This window comes from Ursus arctos, unplaced genomic scaffold (genome assembly GCF_023065955.2).
Source record: "Ursus arctos isolate Adak ecotype North America unplaced genomic scaffold, UrsArc2.0 scaffold_18, whole genome shotgun sequence".
Lineage (NCBI taxonomy): Eukaryota > Metazoa > Chordata > Mammalia > Carnivora > Ursidae > Ursus > Ursus arctos.
In genome coordinates this window covers 53,967,204-53,988,648 of record NW_026622852.1, presented here as the reverse complement: position 1 = coordinate 53,988,648, position 21,445 = coordinate 53,967,204, and the positions used below count along the sequence as shown (strand labels likewise).

Below are 21,445 nucleotides of genomic sequence, written 5' to 3'. Positions count from 1 at the left end.
ACTGCACCACTCAGCCTCCTCCGCCCCGGAAGTGACGTCACCACAGGCGCGAGCGCGGCTAGGGCGTCGCCATCTTTTTGATGGGCGTTCTCTTCGCGCCTTCACATCTTCGGCTCCCAGGTAGCGCCATCTTGGTTTGGGGCGGAAGTAGCGGAGACCGAGCTCGGCCCCCTTAAAGGGGCAGGGACGGCTGTAACCTTCGGGGTGCTCTGGGGCACGGAGAGGTGAAGTCGCTGAGGCGGGGGTGAGTAGCTGGTGCCTGCGCGTTGCTGCCCTGAGGCCGAGTGCCGAGGCCGGAGAACCTGGTGGCCGGTTCCGAGCTCGTTTGTGCCAGAATACTCGCTGCGTTTGATGCTGCTGATACGGCGGAGTGGCTGCGCCGAAATCTTAACCCAGCCTGGAGCCGCCCGCGGGGATAGATTGCGCGCGCTTGACGCTGACCCGCACTCGGATGCTGGGACCCGCCAGGCTGTGCTCTCTGCACCCACATCCCGCACCCCCACCCCCGCGACAGTATCCTGGGGAGGAAGAAGCCCAAGGTAGCTTGGCCAAATATTTAGGGGCAGAGCCGGAGCTGGAACCGGGACACCGCTAAGCGGAGCCCGAGTCCTCGCAGTTCCCACAGTGACAGTAGTAACGGCAACCACGTTAGGAAATAATCCATAGAGTGGAATGCTGTGCAGCCATTAGAACGAAAAATGTTCAATGTGAACTAACGTGAAACGACTTCCAAGATACCTTAGATGAAAAAATGGAAGGGGCAAAAGAGCTGCGTTGATCGGCGCTACAGTTTGTGGAAAAGAACGTGTGTGAGAGTGTGCGTGTCTGCGGGTGTGCGCACCAGCTGTCTGGTAAGATGCACAAGAAGTACTTAAGTGTGGTGGCCTTGGACAGGAGAACTGGAGTCCTGGGTACCCGGGCAAGGGGGGAGAATTTAATTTTTAAATAAGATGATGAGGATAGAAGGGCTTGCACCATCAAGACTAGAGCCACTGCCTGGGTTCCGCCCTCCTGCTGGGAGGTCTCATTTTCCCTCTCGCTCAGAGATTAGGGACCAGTAATACCTCTTGGCCAGGAAGGGGAGAAGCTGGAATTTGAGCCCTGGAGGGTTTTACAGTAATGGCCAGGGTCTCCTTATCCTACTTCCCACTGAGAAGGTTTTTGTTATCAACCACGTGACACCCAGCGTGGGGTCTGGCACACCGCTAGTATCCAAGTAACCGTTTATTGGCTGAACATGTTGCACAGACCGGAGACAACACGAAGTGTAGAATGAAGAGAGGAACACTGGAGGCCAGAGCCCAGACTAGAGTCCAAGGCTTGCCCCTTTCCAGCCTCGAAACTGTGAACCTGACACATCCCTCCCTGAGCCTCCACGTCCCCACCTATAGAACTAACAAGCATGACCACAACTGCCACCGGTGCCCCACGTGCCCTACTTTGGGCTTTGTGTGCAGATTAGCCCCATTTTACAGATCAGTAAGTGAAGCACAGAGTCATTCAGGAAGTTGCCCAAAGGAGGTCCCCATGAGGCCTTACTCCCCCTCTAACAGAGAGATTGCTGGGCTCCTGGGTCTCCCTCGGCCTCCAGGGATCATCTGCACTAATGCTTTGGGAGACCTCCGGTCCTAGTTGAGCTGCCAGAGGCTGAGGATCTGATGGAGAACAGGACAGACACACAGTTCCTGTCCCTGAAGTCTAGTGAGGGTGACGGACAACCCAGCAGTTAGCGTCTCTGATGAGCTCTGTGGCGGGCAGAAGCTCAGCCCTTGGGAGCACAGTAAGAAGAGCGTCTGGCTCAGCCCAGGGGGAGTCAGAGACGGCTTCTCGAAGTAGATAACTTTGCATCTGTGTCTGAAAAACACGTAGGATACCTAGAAGGAAGAATGATGAGGCTGGAGACCCAAGCAGAGGTGTGCTCATACCTCAAGGTAACTGACATGATCAGAGACCATGCAGGTTAGAAATGTTTCAGTCCAGCATCTGCATGAATCCCTCCTTCCTGGAGAATGCCTTCCCATGCCAACATCTGTGGCTTTCCACCCTCCGTCCTCGCTTCACTTTTGCACCTACTCCAAAGAGTAGGACTTCCCGATTGTATAATCCAGGTGGGGGCGACAAAGGAACACAGGAAAGTGAAGAACAAGGAGGAACTTCTTTACTGACACGCCCACCTCCCACCTGGACACCCCCACCCCCGCCCCCGAATTCCTTCCCCCTCCAGATTGGCAGCCAACTTGCTCAAACAGGAACTCTGCCCTTGTGAATCAAGGCGTCAGTGCTGGCAGCTCCTGTGTTTCCTGCTGTTTATGCTCACATGGGTTCTCAGGTTCCCGGTGTGCGGGGACATCCAGTTAGCCGTGACCCCTCCCTCCCCCTGCTCGTTGCCCAGCAGGTCAAAGTTGCTCCAGCTACAGTGGAAGAGGAATCACTGCCAGTCCTGTTCCAACAGACCTGGGGCAGTATCCCACTCCCAGATGGCACTGCCAACTCCTTGGAAAAAATAGCAAATGCTTATCCTACTTCCTCATTCCTGGACAATGGTATAAGCTTTGGATTTGCAGCTGAGGTCCTTTTGTGCTTTTCTGGGACTTTGACTTTGGGTAAGTCATTTCCCTGCTCTGAGCCTTAGTTTCTGTAAAACCGATTGGACTCTCTTTAATGTTCTTGCCAGGCATTAAGCATATAAATGTATATATATTTTCCCCCATGTGCAAAACTGCCTTAAAGAGTGAGATTTCAATTTTGGATCTGGATCCTGTGCCAGGAGGAGTAAGGAGTGGGCTGCCTACTGTGTGTCTCACTCAGGGTCTGCACTCACCCCCCCCCCCAAACCTGCAGTCTGGGCTCCACAAGTCATTTCTCTCCTTTGCTGATTCCAGGGTCAAGGGAAACAAGGTGTAAGTCACTATGCTTCCTAGATCTCTCCAGACAAGCTGTCTTCTCCCTTGGGGCAGAACCATTGACTCAACAAGTTTTTAGGAAACAATTGTCTTATAGGGACTCTCTGTTTAGACTGAGAAAAGAAAGAAAGAAAAAAAAAGAAGAGAAGGAAAAATCAGGATTCATTATCTGGCAAGAAACTTTCCTATATAGGTTTAAATCTCAACACCTTTTTTTTTTTTTTTTAAGATTATTTATTTATTTATTTAGAGAGAGAGAGCAAGCATAAGCAGGGGGGAGAGGCAGAGGGAAAGGGAGAAGCAGGCTCCCTGCTGAGCAGAGAGCCCAACACAGGACTGATCCCAGAACCCTGAGATCATGACCTGAGCCAAAGGCAGACGCGCTCCACCGGCCGAGCCACCCTGGTGCCCCATGTTAACGGCTTCTTCTTGACAGGTTCCATGGGCCAGGGCCTGTGCTGAATGCTTTCTGTGAATGACTGCATTGTGGTTACCCCTTGGACAGACGAGGAAGCTGAGCCTAGAGAGCTTGCAGCATGGCGCGACCAAGATCCCATAGCTGGTTCACAGTGGAGCTTGGGACCATTCTAGCCACATCCAAGCTTTCATTTTGGGGATTGTTCGTGTAACAGGCTGGTCTTGCCTGGGCATGGTCCTCCCCTCCCTGGGCCCCTTCTCCAAAGGCGGTATGGTTTGTGTCTTCTCCATAACTGGGGGCGCCTGACATTTTGAGCCCAGGGGATACTAAACATCCTTCCAGACACCAGATACATCTGCCCAGTAGAGAACTGACTCACCCCAAATACCAAGTGTGCCCCTTTTAAGAAACTCTAAAACCAACTCTCCATATTGCAAAGCATTGGCTTCGATGGCATGGGGCTAGGCGGCAACGCCGAGATTCCCTTGCCTGCCCTCGAAAGCTGCCATGTGGGGTGGAAGGGGCATGGCTCCAGTCCCCAAGGGCAGCTGGTCTGCAGGCAGGGGAGCTGTTAGAGGCGGTAGCACCCACCTCCTGAAAGAGGGATGTTCGGGGAAAGCCTTTGGACTATTGGGAACTGGCAAACCAGGATTTGAATCCCAACTCAGGCTCTCAGCTAAGTGAGCTTTGTTTGTTCTCCTCTGAGCAAAATAGGGATGATAATGCCTTCCTAGTAGGTTGTTTTGAAGATTAGGGAGCGCAGCACAGGGATCAGACATATAGTCTGAGTTCAGAGGAAGGCCCAGGCGGACACAGAGCCAGAGGAGGAGGAGCTGGGACTGCGTCCTGCTAGGGAGATGGGACTGGGGGGCATGCCAGGCAGGGGCACAGATGTCTATCCAAAAGCAAGCAAGGGGTACCTGGCTGGCTCAGGTGGTAGAACGTGCAACTCTTGATCCCAGGGTGATGAGTTCAAGCCCTACTTTGGGCATGGAGCTACTTAAAAAATAAAAAAGGCAGGGGGGTGCCTGGGTGGCTCAGTCGGTTAGGCGTCTGCCTTCGGCTCAGGTCATGATCTTGGGGGTCCTGGGATCCAGCCCCGCATCGGGCTCCCTGCTCAGCAGGGAGTCTGTTTCTCCCTCCCTCTCTGCCTGCCACTCCCCCTGCTTGTGCGCGCTCTCTCTACCAAATAAATAAATAAAATCTTAAAAAATTAAAAATTAAAAAAAATAAGAAAGGGACACCTTCCTGGCTCAGTCAATTAACTCTTGATTTCACCTCAGGTCATGAGCTCGGGGATGTGAGCTAGAGCCACTAGAGCCCGGCATCAGGCTCCGTGCTGGGCATGCAGCCTGCTAAGATTCTCTGTCTCTCTCCCTCTGCCATCCCACCCCCCTTCTCTACCGATCTCTAAATAAATAATGATAAAAATAATTAAAAACAAAAACAAAAGCAAAGGATTTGTATGTTCGGAAGAGGAGGGAGGTGGAAGCTACAGAGTCTAGACTCAGGTCAGCTCCAAAGGCCAGCTAATGAGGCTTTGGATCGGGTATCAGCACAAGCTGCTTGGCAAGGTTGGTCCGACGGGAGGTGTAATTGACATCAGCCACCAGAGGCTTGGTCACTGAGGCATTTCCTTAGGGGTCATTCACCTGCTGGCCAAGAAGGTGACCCAGTGGCTGCCATGGCTGATGGAGGCATGTGTTTTGGGAGGGCACTAACCCCTGGCAGCCGGCCCCTGGCCTGGCAGTAAGGAAGCCTGAGACCTTAGGTGCCTGGGGAGCTACCCTGAAGGTGTCCTCAAGGTCATCTGGTACATTTCTGCTCCCCCTCCAGGCGGGACTGGCTCCCTTGCTGCCCGCACTGCAGTACTTCTTCTCCAACTAATATTGGAGGAATAACAATAACGTGGATGGTGTTCGTGGAACACTGACTCTTTACCAGGCACTACGCTAAGTGATTTTCATGTGTCCTCTCACTGACTTCTCACGACAACTCAATGAGGCGGGTGCTATCATTATTCCGCATCAGAGATGATTCTCAGAAACTTTAATAATTTGGGACGCCTGGGTGGCTCAGTCAGTGAAGCATCCACCTTCGACTCAGGTCAGGATCCCAGGGTCCTGGGATCGAGCCTTTTGTCAGGCTCCCTGCTCAGGAGGGAGTCTGCCTGCCCCTCTCTCTCTGCACTCCCCCCCCCGGCTCGTGCTCCATTCTCACTCTCTCAAAGAAGTAAAATAAAATCTAAAGAAAAAAAAAAAGCTTTAATAATTTGCCAAAAGTCACCCAGCTAGTACATGACTTCAGTCCAAGATCTGTCTGATCCCAGAGCTGCACAGCCTCGGGGGGAAAAAAAAAAAGTTTTGAAGTTTATAAGACCCAACCCCATCCCAGAGGAAGCCACTATTAATAATTTAGCAGTGTCCCCGGAGACAGCCTTATACATAATCAAGCAGCCCTTGCTTTGCACAACAGAACGAGTTTCAGGCACCAAGGTCCAGCTCAATAACACCCGTTCCTCAACAACATGGTTCCGATTCCAGCTGCGATGTTCTGTTAACTATGAGTAATTGCACCAAGTGTGGACTCTGCTACTCTTTAGTCCATGAATCACTATGGAAATAGCACGTGTGCTTTGTGGTCCGGTGACTAATCACGTCACTCCTTTCAAAGCCTGTCAGTGATTGGTCACCGTGCATCCTATTCCGTTTACACACAGACACCGAAGCTCAGAATGAGTTGTGTTGCCTCCTGCCTCCCAGTGATAAACCCATGCGACAGGCTACAAAAATGGATCATCAGAAGAGGGAATTGGCCCCCAAAGACGAAAGCGCTGCAGAGAAATGCAGAGCGATAAGACAGAATGGGAAATGTGCATGGAACGTAAGTGGAGTGATGAAAGAAAGCCTGGCTGTGGGCAATGTTGACAGCGCAGTCCTCTGCTGTTCCAGAAACCAGATACACAGCCGGAGAAACTTAGTGAAGGCGGATTGACCAACGTACATGACGCACGTGGCTCTAACCAAAAGGATGAAGGTGTCCCAGAGGAAGGGCTGCCAAGCAGAGAGGTCACATCAAAGGGACACGCAGATATATTTCACAACATTGATAAGAGATGAAGCGTTCGAAGTTGATGCAAACTCAGAAAGAAGCAGGTTAACTCATCGATGCTGGGACAAGATGCTTTGTTCCCTATCCTAAGTTATGCAACTAGAAGGAAGCAAGCGCTGTTCACACTACTCTGGATAATTTCCCCCCAGATTTTTTAGTTACAATTAACAAGTAATATCGTCATACATTTAAAGTGTACTACGTGATGAGGGGACACCTGGGTGGCTCAGTCGATGAAGCGTCCAACTTGGTTTCAGCTCAGCTCGTGCTCTCAGGGTCGTGAGTTCAAGCCCCACGTCGGGCCTGGAGGCTGCTCGAGATTCTCTCTCCCTCCCTCTCTAAAAAAACAAAAAAACTTTAAAGTGCACAACGTGATGATTTGATACAGGTAGAGGTTGTGAAGTGACTCCCACCATCAGTTAGCACATCCATCACCTTACAGACCTACCTTGTGGGAGTGTGAGAACGTGGAAGACCTCCTCTCCTAGCAAATTTCAATTCTACAGTACAGTATAGTATCCTAGAGTCCCCATTTCCACGCTAGGGCCTCAGAACTTCCTCATCTTATAATGAAGTTTGTACCCTTTTATCAACCTTTCCCCATTCCCCTCACCCCGTGGCCCCAGCAACCATCCGCCTACTCTGTTTCTAGGAGTTCAACTTTTTTTTTTTTCTTTTTAGATCCCACATAGAAATGACAGCTCACAGTATTTGTCTTTGTCTGGTTTATTTCTGTTTATTTCACCAGGCATTACACCCTCCAGATTCATTCATGTGGTAGCAAATGGCAGGCGTTCCTTCTTTTTTAAGGCTGAATAACATTCCATTGTGTACGTACGCAGCCCACATTTTCCTTATCCATCCATCCATCCATCAAGGAACATGTAGGATGTTTCCAGATCTTGGCTGTTGTGAATAATGCTGCAATGAACACGGGAGTACAGATATCTTTCGAGATAGTGATTTAATTTCCTTTGGAGATCTACCCAAAAGATCATCCTTGATACTTTTTTTTTAAAGTAGGCTCCATGCCCAATGTGAGGCTCGAACTCATGACCCCAAGATCAAGAGTTGCACACTCTACTGACTGAGCCAGCCAGGCGCCCCATTGATACATATAATTTTGAAGATTTGTTTATTTATTTGAGAGTAAGAGAGAGCACCCATGCATGCACAAGCAGGGGCTTCAGAGGGAGAGGGAGAAAGAATCTCCAGCAGACTCCCTGCTGAGCATGGAGCCAGCCCCACAGCCCTGAGATCGTGACCTGAGCCGAAATCAAGAGTCAGATGCTTCACCGACTGAGCCACCCAGGCGCCCCCCCCACATTGATTTATTTTTATAAAGAAAGAAAACTTCCTTTCTTTAAAACTTTCTAAAACACTTTAATTCTTTTTTTTTTTTAAGATTTTATTTATTTATGTGACAGAGAGACAGCCATCGAGAGAGGGAACACAGCAGGGGAGTGGGACAGGAAGAAGCAGGCTCCCAGCGGAGGAGCCTGATGTGGGGCTCGATCCCAGAACGCCAGGATCACGCCCTGAGCCGAAGGCAGACGCTTAACGACTGCGCCACCCAGGTGCCCCTAAAACACTTTAATTCTTAGTTTCTAATTTAAATGACATTAGTAATTTAATAACTACTGAATTTATTATTTTTAGTTTTACTTTTTTTTCCATTTCCCTGTACATTTGTAACAAACCATTAGAGAGTTTTTAATGTTTGACAGCAACAATCATAATTTGTCCCACTAATTATTAACTTCTCTTTGAATGATCTCAGCTTACATGGTCATTTTTACAGTCCCGTGCTGCAGTGGGAGTGAGGACTGCCCGTGTGTGTGGCTGTGTACACACTATCACATACGTGCCTTCCGCTCTGCGATTTAAAAAAGGCAACTGGGGTTATATTGTTTTTCAGCCAGCTGTTTTTTTATTACCATACAATTTAAAAATTGAGGTGAAATTCACATAACACCCATTCAAGTGTTCTAAGGCGTACAAGTCAGTGGCATTCACGGTGTTCACGACATTGTGTGACCCCCACCTCTAGTTTCAGAACTTTCTCGTGACCGCAGAGAAACACCCTTGCCCATTAAATAATCACTCCTCATTTTCCCTCCCGTCTCCTGGTAACTACTAACCTTCTTCTGACTGTAAGGATTTGCCTAGTCTGGATGTATCACATGAAAGGAACCATGTACTATGTGACCCCGTGTCTGGCTTCTGTCCCTCAGTGTAATGTTTCCATAGTGCGGCCAAGTTGTAGAATGGATTGGTATGTCCCTTGTTCCATCGTATGGATACCACAACTTACTCACCCATTGATGGACACGTAGATTTTTTTCTACCTCTTAACAATTATGAATAACGTAGCTGTGAACATCCGTGTATGAGTTTCTGTGCCCACGTGCATTTTTATTTCTTTTCAGTATATACCTAGGAGGGAAATTGCCAGGTTGTAAGGTAATTCTATGTTTGGACTTCATACAAATTAAAATTCATGCATCAGAGGATATTATCTAGAATATGATCAAGGTCATTGATTATTTCGAGTCAATTTTTGTGGATGGGGTGAGATAGAGGTCCAACTCCATTCTTTTGTATATGGCTACCCAGCTGTCCTAGCATATTTGTTGAAAAGACTGTTTCTTCCGCCATTGAATCATTTTGGCACCCTTGTCAAAATCAATTCACCAGGGCTCCTGGCTGGCTCAGTCAGTGGAGCAGGCAACTCTTGATCTCAGGGTCCTGAGTTCAAACCACATGTTGGGTGTGGAGATTACTTTAACAAAAAAGACATATGGGGACACCTGGGTGGCTCAGTCGGTTAAGTGACTGCCTTTGGCTCAGGTCATGATCCCAAGGTCCTGGGATCGAGCCCCATGTCGGGCTCTCTGCTCAGCGGGGAGCCTGCTCCTCCCTCTCCCTCTGTCTGCCTCTCTGCCTGTGTGTGGTCTCTCTCTCTCTCTCTCTCTCAAATAAATAAATAAAATCTTAAAAAAAAATACCTATGTTTAAAAAAAAAGTCAATTGACCGTAGATGTTTGGGTTTATTTCTGAGCTCTCTATTCTATTTAAGTGGTCCGTGTGTCTATGCCAATACGGCACTGTTTTGCTTACTGCAGTGTTGTAGTCAGCTTTGATATCAACCTGCCTTTTTCATGTAACCTATATGTCTTTCCATGCTAGAATGCTAAGGGCAATCTCAATCTTACTCCCTTTGGTGGCTGCACCATTTCTCATTGCGTGAATAACTCGTAATATAGTGAACCCGCCCGCAGCTGATGAACATTGGACTGTCTCTAGGTTTTTCTGTCTCACGCGCAATGCTGCATTGATCATCTGGAGGTATATCTCTTTGCGTATATGTGTGAATATTCCTGTAAGATCAATTTCTAGAGAGAGGAAGTATCTCTAAAGTCAAAGAGTAATGTATGTTGTTATTGTGAAGTTGCCCTCCAAAAGTTACACCAGTGAACACTCTCTAACTTGGTGTTTCCCGGATCGTGGATTATAACCTCTTAGTGCATGGTAGTATTAATTTGGTGAGTCTCAATCTTCTTCTTTTCTACCCTTCTGAGAGGCAGAGAATAGTGTTTCATTTTAATTTGCATTTTGCTAATTATGAGTAATGTGCAGTATCCTTTCAAGTTTATTGACTATTTTCTTTTTGTGTGAATTTATAGTTCTTGCCCACTTTTTGTTCTGTTGAGATGTTGGTCTTTTGTTATTGATTTATAAGAACTGTTTGTATATTGAGGCTCATGCTAAATTAAAATGGCCTCATTACTTGTGTCCTTCATTAGACGGCGCACTCCTTGAAGAAAAGGAAGGTATCCTATTCACCGTTATAAACCTGGTGGCATAGGACATAGACATAGTGTGTAACGGAAGTTCAATAAATATTTGCTGAAGCAATGAAAAGATATGCATCTACTATGTGACGGGCCCGGAGCCAGGTGGTGATGATACAAAGATGAACAGAGTGGAGTCCTCATTCTCATTCTGACCAAGCTCACTGTCTGGCCAAGCTCACTGACCAAGCCCACTGTCTGGTGGGAGCAATAGACATTCGTTCTCTCACTCAACAAAAGTTTATGTAGCATCTAGTACTCTCTGCCTGGTGCGTAATGTCCATTGGAAGAGCCAGCCTCCTGGGATGAGAAAAATGCCAGGACTGTGACTCAGGTGACCATGTCCTGGTGGAATCTGGGCTGGTCATTTCCCCTCCCTGGTCATCAGTATCTCCATCCATAAAATGTGAGTGACTGGACCAAAATCCCTTATTTCCCATTGAGTATCTGTCTGTCTGTGCTTCTTTTCTTTCTTTCTTTCTTTCTTTCTTTCTTTCTTTCTTTCTTTCTTTCTTTCTTTCTTTCTTTCCTTTCTTTCTTTTTCTTTCTTTATTCTTTCTTTCTTTCTTTCTTTCTTTCAAGATTTTATTTTATTTATTTGAGACAGAGAGAGAACATGAGTGGGGCGGAGTGGGGGGGAGGGTCAGAGGGAGAGGAAGAGTGAGGAGCAGACTCCCCACTGTGCCCACTGAGCAGGGAGCCTGACATGGAGCTTGGCTGGATCCCAGGACCCTGGGGTCATGGCCTGAGCTGAAGGTAGATGCTTAACGGACTGAGTCACCCAGCTGCCCCCCCCCCCCCGTCTGTACTCCTTTCTGAAAGTAGAAATCTGACCCAAGGGGCCATGATGTCACTGCTCAAAGCCTGCCCTTGTCACACAGTGGCAGTGAGTATGGGCTTTGAAAAATCAGAGTCCTGAGTTGTTGGTTTTTTTTTTTTAAGATTTTATTTATTTATTTGACAGAGAGACAGCAAGAGAGGGAACACAAGCAGGGGGAGTGGGAGAGGGAGAAGCAGGCTTCCCGCTGAGCAGAGAGCCCGATATGGGGGCTCAATCCGAGGACCCAGGGATCATGACCAGAGCTGAAGGCAGACGCTTAACCCACTGAGCCCCCCAGGCGCCCGTCTCATAGGTTTTAAAGTGATAGAACCTATGGACTCTGAGAAACAAACTGAGGGCTTCAGAGGGGAGGGGATGGGGGAATGGGATAGGCTGGTGATGGGTAGTAAGGAGGGCATGTATTGCATGGTGCACTGGGTGTTATACGCAACTAATGAATCAATGAACTTTACATCAGAAACCAGGTATGTACTGTATGGTGACTAACATAATATAATAAAAAAATTTTTTTTAAATAAATAAATAAAGTGATAGAACCTCTATGGTGCTGGCAGGCTGCCTGGCACAGAGAAAGTGTGAAGTAATTAAAAGGCCACTGTCATTACCCTTAGGACAGACCTCAGGGCTATAGGGCAGTTGGCCAGGGAAGACCTGCTTCCCAGAAGTTGAGGGGTGAGGCATGGGGAGCTGAGGTGTGTGTGGCTTGGAAAGACAGCCTGCGGACCCCCCCCCACCCCGGGTGCCTGTGAAAGAGGTGTCTGTGAGGTCCCTGGGTCCGCCCAGGCAGTGGGAGGACTCTGGTCTGGAAGGCCAGCAGTCCCACCTCACCGTAGGCCGGGACCAGCACCCTCCCTGCTGTGCGCCTCCTCTGTGAAGTGAAGCCACAGCCTCCTGTTGAGGCGCAAAAGTCGCCCTGTGCCCAAATGTGTGGGGTTCCAAGGTCAGCTTAGCCAGAAGTCTAGACAGAGCTGGTTCCGCGCGCCCCCTGCTGGCAGCTTTCGGAACAACAAGCCCCCGGCCCCGTCCTTCTCGAGGGCACCACCTGGACACCTGCTGGTGTTTCTGGATGAGCACAACCCGCAGGGCCACCTGTGCCTTTCCTGCCCTCTGCTGGGACCCCCCAATGGCTTCTTCCTCCCCTTCAGATTTATAGAAACTGCTCCCACTACACCCGCATGCTCCTAGACACAGAGACGTGTGTATATGCTCAAAGGCAACTGCCCACATTTACACACGATATCATATCCACACACAATTGACCTACGTTCAAGGTCATAGTCTTACTTTCATGGGGGGGCCGCTTTCGCCATTAAAAAAAGTCAAAGTTATATATATTTTGGGGGGGGAGAGGCAGAAGGAGAGAGAGAATCTTTTTTTTTTTTTTTTAAGATTTTATTTATTTATTTGACAGAGAGAGAGACAGCCAGCGAGAGAGGGGACACCAGCAGGGGGAGTGGGAGAGGAAGAAGCAGGCTCCCCACTGAATAGGGAGACTGATGCGGAGCTCGATCCCAGGATTCTGGGATCACACCCTGAGCCGAAGGCAGACGCTTCATGACTGAGCCACCCAGGCGCCCCGGAGAGAGAGAATCTTAAGCAGGTTCTGTGCTCAGCACAGACTCACAGCGCGGGGCTCGATCTCCTGACCTTGAGATCATGACCTGAGCCAAAATCAAGTCAGATGCTTAATTGAGCCACCCAGGCACCCCAGTAGAAATTACATTTTACAACCAAGTGGTATAAAGGACTATCATCCAGGCTGGATTCATTATTATACAGTCATCATTATTATATTCCCCCTTTTTTTCTTACTTTAAAATGAATTTAAATTAGGGGCGCCTGGGTGGCACAGCGGTTAAGCGTCTGCCTTCGGCTCAGGGCGTGATCCCTGCGTTCTGGGATCGAGCCCCACATCAGGCTCCTCCGCTATGAGCCTGCTTCTTCCTCTCCCACTCCCCCTGCTTGTGTTCCCTCTCTCGCTGGCTGTCTCTATCTCTGTCGAATAAATAAATAAAATCTTTAAAAATAAATAAATAATAAAATGAATTTAAATTAAAACATTTTAATGGGCTTCTCAGAATATTGTGGGTCCTTAGCACTTGCCTACTGAGGAGGCCTTAGAGAAGTCAGCCCTGCCAAACATGAGTGAATTCACACACATCCAGCCCCACCTGTCATCTTATAGTGATTCATTAGTATTAACAAAGTGCCCACTCTGTTATGAACATCTGTCATTTACTGGCACCCTTTATGTGCCAGGCACTAAGGGATATGTTTTCCCTGAATTGTTTTCGTGGTTTTTTTTTTATTTTTTATTTATTTATTTTTAAAGATTTTATTTATTTATTTGAGAGAGAGAGTGAGCGAAAGAAAGCACAAGCCAGGGGAAAGGCAGAGGGAGAAGCAGACTCCCTGCTAAGCAGGGAGCCCGATGCGGGACTTGATCCCAGGACCCTGGGATCATGACCTGAGTCGAAGGCAGAGGCTCAACCAACTGAGCCACCCAGGGGCCCCTATTTTGTTTTTTTAATAGTCATTTTTATTTATTTAAGTAATCTCTACACACCATGTGGGACTCAAACTCACAACCCCAAGATTGAGAGTTATATGCTCTTCTGACGGAGCCAGCCAGGAGCCCCTGAATTATCTTATTTTTATTTATTTTATCCACAGGGAAATTGACATTCAGAGAGGCGAAGTGACTTGCCTCGGCTCATACAGCCAAGGTCTGAGTGATACCAAAGTCTGTGATCAAATCCTCTCCCCAGGGGACTATTCAGGGCCCAGTCCTGGGCAGGCACCGAGTTTGGCAACAGTAGGACAGAGCTGCCTCACAGATGGAACAGTGTGATGCTCGCTCCCATGCCCCCAAGACACCCCGGCACACACCCCAGCCACTCCCTGCCTGGGCAGTCTCCTGCAGTGAAAGCCGGCTCCTGGGTTCCAGCTCCAACCCCGAGGCAGTGAGACTGGGTAAGCCCATCCTCATCCAGCATGGGCTGTCTTTGCCTTCCGTGGAGTCGAGGGTGGGGGTGTCCAGGCCACCTTACCCCAAGGTACCACCTTTCCCCAGAGCAGGCAGTGCCCAGAGGAGGTGAGGGGCTGAGATTGTGGCAGAGGAGAGGGGAGGGTCGTGAGCTGGGCTCTTTTGCCTTGTGAGTGTGACCTTCTGCCCTGTGCTGGGCATTGGACGGCACCGACCTTCATCCCACCTCCAGGAGCTCAATATGAATGTTAGCTGCTATTTTATCATGATTACCAGTGTCTTTGCCTATTAATGGAGGTGAGAAAAGCACCTGCTTTCCAGGACTGTTAAGAGGGTCCGATGACATACGGTCCTTAACGCGGTGCCTGGTACAAAGTAAGCATTTGGGAGGTTAGAGCTGATGGCTGATTGTATTACTATTATTCCAGTGAGATGATAAAGGTGTAATTTAGGGCAGAGGCGGTACAGTCACTTTAGGAGAAAGGACAGAATTCATAGACGTGGAATGATGTGGGTGAGGGTGTCAGAAAATCAGCCTGCTGGACATCCGTAGATTTTGGTCAGGAGACAGAAGAGGGCCCCTCTGGAGGAGTCAGCAGGACATCAGGCCCAGAACAGGGGCAGCCATCCCTGCATTCGGCCAATCCGAGGGGACCAACGATCCCCATTTGCCCAGGATGGTCCCAGTCCCGCGAAACCCCTCACTCCTGGACAAGCAGGACGGTAGGTCCCCCTAGAATATGCAACAGGCTGCAGGTGCCTCCTGTGACCAGCACTGGACTCGGACCTGGCCATGGACTTCATGTCCCCTGGCTGAGTAAGGCTGAGGCACACCGACGCCTTCCCCCCGATGTGACACACGGTGGAATGTCCCTCCGTGGAATGTCCTTCCTCAGATAATAATCGCACTACCCTTTGTTGCTCCAAGCTCTGGTTCTTAGCTACAGCCATCAGGGAGTACTTCCTGCAGGGTTCCCCTGGGAAGTGACTCAGTTCTGAGAAACGAGAGCGTGAACTATGGCCAGACTGACTTCTCAGCTCCTGGCATCTCCCAGCCCTCTTCTACTCCTGGGCCTTTGCATCATCCCCTCTGCCAGGCACCCTTTCCCTGCTCTGGGACTCCGATCCAATGCCACATCCTCCAGGGAGCTCTCCCGAACTCCCAGGTACCCAGGCAGATGCCTAGAGCGCCCTCTGGTGTCCCATTGCGTTAGTTTCCAGGAGCTGCCAGCGCAAGTATCCCAAGCTGGGTGGTTTTACCCAACAGAGTTTTTCTTTCACCGTTCTGGAGACTAAACTTCCCAAATCAGGGTGTCAGCAGGGTCATGCTTTCTCTGCAGGCTCTAATGGTGAATCTGTCCCATGCTTTTCTCTTAGCTTGTGGTGTTAGCGACAATCCGTGGAGCTCCTTGGCTTGTAGATGGCTCCCCTCTGTCTTCACATGGCCTTTTGCCTGTATGTCTGTGTCTCTTCTCCCTTCCTCGAGGGACACCAGTCATGCTGGGTTAAGGTCCACTCTAATCCAGTATGACCTCATCGTACAGGGATTATAGGTACAAAGACCCTATTTCCATTCACAGGGACTGGGGGTCTTCAACATGCACTTTTGGAGGACACGGTTCAAACCATAACACGTGTCTTTGTGCTTGTCAGGAAATACTTGCCGGATGAATGAAGGAGAGAGTGCTTGAGAGCATCTCTCCTCCCCCCAACCCCTGACCCCCACCCGGGGAACGACAGCGCCTGGTCCCTACTGTAGCCTCAGCCCTAGGCCAGGGCCTGGCCCCAGAAGACGCTCTGGAGAAGCTGATGATTGCAGAACATTAGGAGAAAGTGCCCCACCTTTGGACAGATGGCTGATTGTCAGCGCTCTGACATGCTTTGGAAGACCCTGGGGGGAGAGGCTGGGCTGCCTCGGGGTTTAGGAGGGACTAGCTGGAGTCCTGGTCAGGCTGAACTTACTTCTTATAAGCAGGTGCAAGCAGCTATCTACTTCATGAAATATTCTAGAGTGGGCAAGCCTGGTTATGGCATTATAAATGATTTGCCTTTATTTCTCCTTTATAATTAAGTTAGAGCATTCTACTGATAATGACGAAATTCCGTGAACAGGCAGGTTACGTTGGACTTCCGGTTTCCAGTCGTGTGCGTAAGGAGCTCGGAAGTCATCCCCCCATCCTCACCAGCAGAAAGCTGAACAAACCGAAAAATCAACACTTCTTCTTAGGCCCATTTGAGAAGGGAAGTCACGGGGCAAACAGTTGCCCCCCAAAATTAGAGAGACAAACCAGCAGATACAGAGAATCATGACTTAGCAGAGCAGAAACCTCCCCATGGACCAGTTCAGGGGGACGAAAACCTAAAGATAGTGGACAAATTGCTGGAAGCTCAGTGTGGACACGTCTGAGAGTTCAAGACGCTCGGAGGGTCCACAGTCCGACCCTGGTCTGCCACCAGGGTTTGTCAATACAGCGTTATTTTTTTTAAAGATTTTTAAAAAAGATTTTATTTATTTATTTGACAGAGAGAGAGACAGCCAGTGAGGGAGGGAACACAAGCAGGGGGAGTGGGAGAGGAAGAAGCAGGCTTCCCACTGAGCAGGGAGCCCGGTGGGGGGCTCGATCCCAGGACACCGGGATCACTCCCTGAGCCGAAGGCAGATGCTTAACGACTGAGCCACCCAGGTGCCCCCCCCTTTTTTTGAGAGAGAAAGCGAGAAGAAGCATGAGCAGGGGAGGTGAGAGAGGGAGAAGCAGACTCCCCGCGGAGCAGGGAGCCCACGCGGGACTCGATCCCAGAACCCTGGGATCATGACCTGAGCAGAAGGCAGACTCTTACACGATTGAGCCACACACCCAATACAGCATTAATGACACACAAGCACACTCATTTGTGTGCGTGTGGCCCAGCCTGCTGCCCCAGTGCAACGGTACAGCTGAGGAGCGGTGACAGACACCGTGGGTCCTGCAGAGCCCACGGCATACACCCTGGCCCCGTACAGAAAAAGTTTGCTGCCCTAGAAGGAGAGTGGATAGAGGGCCGCAGGTAACAGGTAGGCAGGAATGGCGAGTGTGGCTGGGGGAACAGCAAGCAAAAGGGACCGTGGCGGGAAATGACCTAGGACAGGTGGCCTCCCATCTGATTTCAAAGGGTCTTCTAGTACATGGTAAAGACTTTGGGTTTTATTCTTAGGATGAGGATTTGGGAAGAGAAAAGCAGCCTCCGGAATCCAGGAGCTGGCCTGGCCCCCACAGATAGGACTTGTGCTGAACTGCACGGAGCATCAATATCAGACAAGGCCATGCCGTGACCATAATAAATCCAGGGGGAAAAACAGAACAAAACACCCTGCAGTACGTCTGAACACAGACGGACACGAACACTGTCGAAGCCACAGCAAACCCAGCGCGCCCCTCTCCTGGCACACGTAGGTGGCTGCTTCTCCCCCAATTACACCCAGCCTCACTTGAGCCTGCCTCCCTGTATAAATATGATTATTGTGGGGCACCTGGGTGGCTCAGTCGGTTAAGCATTCGACTCTTGATTTCGGCTCGGGTTACCATCTCCGGGTCCTGAGATTGAGCCCTGCCTTTGGGCTCTGTGCTCAGCGGGGAGTGTGCTTGTCCCTCTCCCTCTAGCCCCCCTGCCATGTGCGCGTACTCTCTCTCTCTCAAATAAATTAATAAATAAAATCTTTAAAAAAACATTAACGATCTCCACCCATAAAGTGATCCCTGCTTCTGAAAGCACCAATCCAGAGCAAAGTCCGGCTTCCCTGGACCCTCCCCCAAATCACTCCACCAAAGTCCAACCAAATCCCATAATAAGTTCCACCAGCCTCTCGCTGAGACCCCACAGCCCCCTGGCATGCATGTTCTCTCACTGCAACTTTTCAGTCTCGGCTGTGCTCTGGTGGTTTGGGGCCGAGGGCACAGACAGGGTTTACAGTTAGAGCTGATGTCCTGTGAATGAAAGAAACCGAAATAACAGCAGCTTGAACAAGATCCATTCCCCACCCCACCCCCCGCGCCCCACCCCACTAAGTCCAGAGATAACTGATGGTTGCTCGATCATTAGGGGCCCAGGCTCCTTCCGTGTTGTGGCTGTGACTTCCATCTCACGCACATGGAGCATTCGAAATATATACAAAACTGGAGAGTAGAGTATCCTGACCCTCCCAGTCTCAACCCATGGCCTGGCTTACTTCATGTGTTCCCCCATCCCCTTCCTACATCCACCACCTGGATCATTTGGGATTATTCTGAAGCAAATCCCAGATATTATGCCGTCCGTACTTCAAGAGACGTCTCTAAAATCTAAGGACTGTTAAAAGGAAAGGAAGAAATCCCCAATCCCATTAGCACAGCTAATACAGTACTGATTTCTTCATATCATACAATAGTCCGTCAGTGTTCACAAGTGTCCCTCAGACTCACCCCTAACGTTTGGCTCCTTGATGGAGCCCACACAGCGGATGTCTAGATATTTACAAGTCTAATGCACCTTTCCTCGGGCATTCCCACCCGGAGCAAGAGCCGGCTCCCCCGGGGACCACCCTTGAGACATAATGGCTGAGGATCCCGTGCTCTAACCCAACCTTTCCTGCCTGGCACAGATTCGAGCCCGAAATGAGAACTAACGAGTCCAAAGTAGTCAAGCTTCCAGGGGCGGGGCAGGTTTGGGAGGGTGGAGAGGTGTCCCAGGGCAGGTTTGGGAGGGTGGGGAGGTGTCCCAGGGAGGCCGGAGCACCATTTCCTGGGGAATCTGGGGTGGCTAGCTCCAAACCAAGCAGCCTCTTTCTCTCTGGTTCCCCCGGGGCAGAGGTGGGGTTTTCTCCACATGCAACCCCCAGGGTGTTCATTCTCTCTGTCTCTATCTCTCTCTATCTCTGGCTCTAAGCCCCACATCCTCAGGTCAAAGTCCAGTTTAGCTCGTTCTTCCCTTTCCTGTAACCCTGCTTGCTCAATCAGTTACCAAATTTTCCAGACTTTCCTAAGAGATTGATAAGAAATAAGCACCTTGTGGGGTTTTGTGGCGTGCTTGCCCTGCAGCGGGGGGTTGGGGGGGCAGGATGGGAACGGGGCACAATTTATAGCCAGTTTCTTGGACTCACAACCCCAGATGTCCACGCACTGCATTCGGTTGCCTCCTTTGCCTCTCAGCTTTCTGTTTTGACGAAGTCAAACCTACAGAAAAGGTGAAAGAATCACGCGGTGGCCACACGTCCACCCAGCACCCAGATTCAGCCCTTGCTCCCGTCGACCGCATTTGCGAATGCCTGTCTCTGCCCTGCCCCTGTATATGAATGTCTTTGCTGAATCTTTTGAAAGCAAGTTGCAGACATCCCGACCCTTCACTCCTAAATACTTCATGTGGCTCCTAAGAATGCCATCCCCCCCACATAAACACCCCTCACCATCACCCCTAAAGAAATTGACTAGTGATTCGGTCATGCCCTCTGACGGACAGGCCATATTGAGATTTCTCCAGCTATGCCACAGACACCTTTTGGGAACTTTCACTCTTCTTGTCGCCAATCCCAGATCCAGTTAAGGGTCAAATGTTGCATTTGCTTACTGGGTCTCTGACACTCCCCGCCCTGGGCCTCCAAACCCTCACCTCTTTTTCAATGCTGTGTTCTGACCCCCCTGGAGGAGAGAGGGAAGGAGGGAAGGCTTCAAGGAAAAGTCTCACACGGCAGTGCAAGTCTCAGAAAATTTCAGCAAGGCCCCCTGGGTGGCTCAGTCGGTGAAGCGTCTGCCCTCAGCTCAGGTCATGATCCCAGGGTCCTGGGATCGAGTCTCGCATCGGGCTCCCTGCTCAGCAGGGAGCCTGCTTCTCCCTCTGCCTCTGCCTCCCTCTCTCTCTCTCTGTCTCTCATAATAAATAAAGAAAATCTTTTTTAAAAAATAATTAAATAAAAATTTTTTTAAAAGAAAATTTCAGCAAAACCAATGGGAGTCCTCTGGAGTGCCCTGTCTCCCAGCAACAGCCTGTCTCGCTCTGTTTCAGACACTGGCCGAGCAGCCAGGGAAGCGCATGGAAACACGGCCTTAGTGCTAAGGACCTGGGGTGTATTTCTGAGCACACCTGTCTCCTCAGTCAGGCTCCTGCCGGTCAGAGACACACATTATTGTAGGCACCACAAGGGTACTGCCTTTTTTTTAAAAAACCTTGGTGATTTGTATTTTATTTTACTTTATTTTTATTTTTTGAAGGTTATTTATTTATTTGTTATTATTATTTTTTTTAAGTAGGCTCTGCGCTGGGCTTGAACTCACAATCCTGATATCGAGACCCGAGCTGAGATCAAGAGTCAGACACCTAACCGACTGAGCCACACGGGTGCCCCTAAAGATTTTTTATTTTTAAGTAATTTCTACACCCAGTGTGGGGCTCAAGCTTACGACCCAGAGATCAGGAGTTGCACGTTCCACCAACTGAGCCAGCCAGGCGCCCCTAAACCTTGGTGATTTTTAAAAACCGTTTTATTGAGATATGTTGATACACACATACTGTATAATTCAACCATTTCAAGTGTACCGTTCCCTGGTTTTTAGTATGACCACACCACGATCTAACTTTAGAACATTTTCATTTTTTTTTTTAAGATTTTATTTTTATTTGACAGAGAGAGAGACAGCCAGCGAGAGAAGGAACACAAGCAGGGGGAGTGGGAGAGGGAGAAGCAGGCTCCCCGCTGAGAAGGGAGGCCAATGTGGGGCTGGATCCGAGGGACCCTGGGATCACGCCCTGAGCTGAAGGCAGACGCTTAACGACTGAACCACCAGGTGCCCCTAGAACATTTTCATTTTATGCCAAAAAGATACCCAAGTAACTGTAGCGGTCAGTCCCCATTCCTGCCCCCAGACTCCCACCCCCAGCCCAAGGCAATCACCGATCTACTCTCTATCTCTAGAGCTTTGCCTATTTTGTGTAAATGGAATCATGTAATGTGTGGTCTTTCGTGATTGGCTTCTTCTGCTTAGCCCAGTGTTGTCAAGGGTCATCCGTGGTGCAGCAGAGGTCAGAACCTCATCCCCTTTTATTGCCGAATGGTATTCCATCACATGGACTTACCACGTTTCATTGATCCAGGAATGTCCATCAACAGGGTTGCTCCCACTTTGGGCTACCGTGAAATGCTGCTATAAACGTGCACGTACAAGTCTTTGTGCGGACGTATGTGTTCATTTCTCCGGGTACGTACCTAGGAGTGGAGTTGCTGGGTCATGTAGTAAGTAGCTCTCGGTTTATCATTTGGAGGAGCTGCCGGACCGTGTCACATAGCAGCTGTGCCATCTTACATCCCCAGAAGCAAAGTACCGGGGT

The 21,445-nt window shown here is 49.6% G+C and overlaps 1 protein-coding gene across 1 annotated transcript in view; it reads left to right on the top strand.

The window, feature by feature from the left end:
• The first annotated feature begins 206 nt into the window (after positions 1 to 206).
• Positions 207 to 21,445, top strand: part of KYAT1 (kynurenine aminotransferase 1) — a 34,918-nt gene continuing 13,679 nt past the window's right edge. Inside the window, 3 exon segments of the mRNA XM_048223210.2 lie at positions 207 to 851; positions 2,393 to 2,603; positions 6,041 to 6,204. Of these exon segments, the coding sequence (XP_048079167.1) occupies positions 744 to 851; positions 2,393 to 2,603; positions 6,041 to 6,204 (483 nt within the window). The 5' untranslated portion in view covers positions 207 to 743.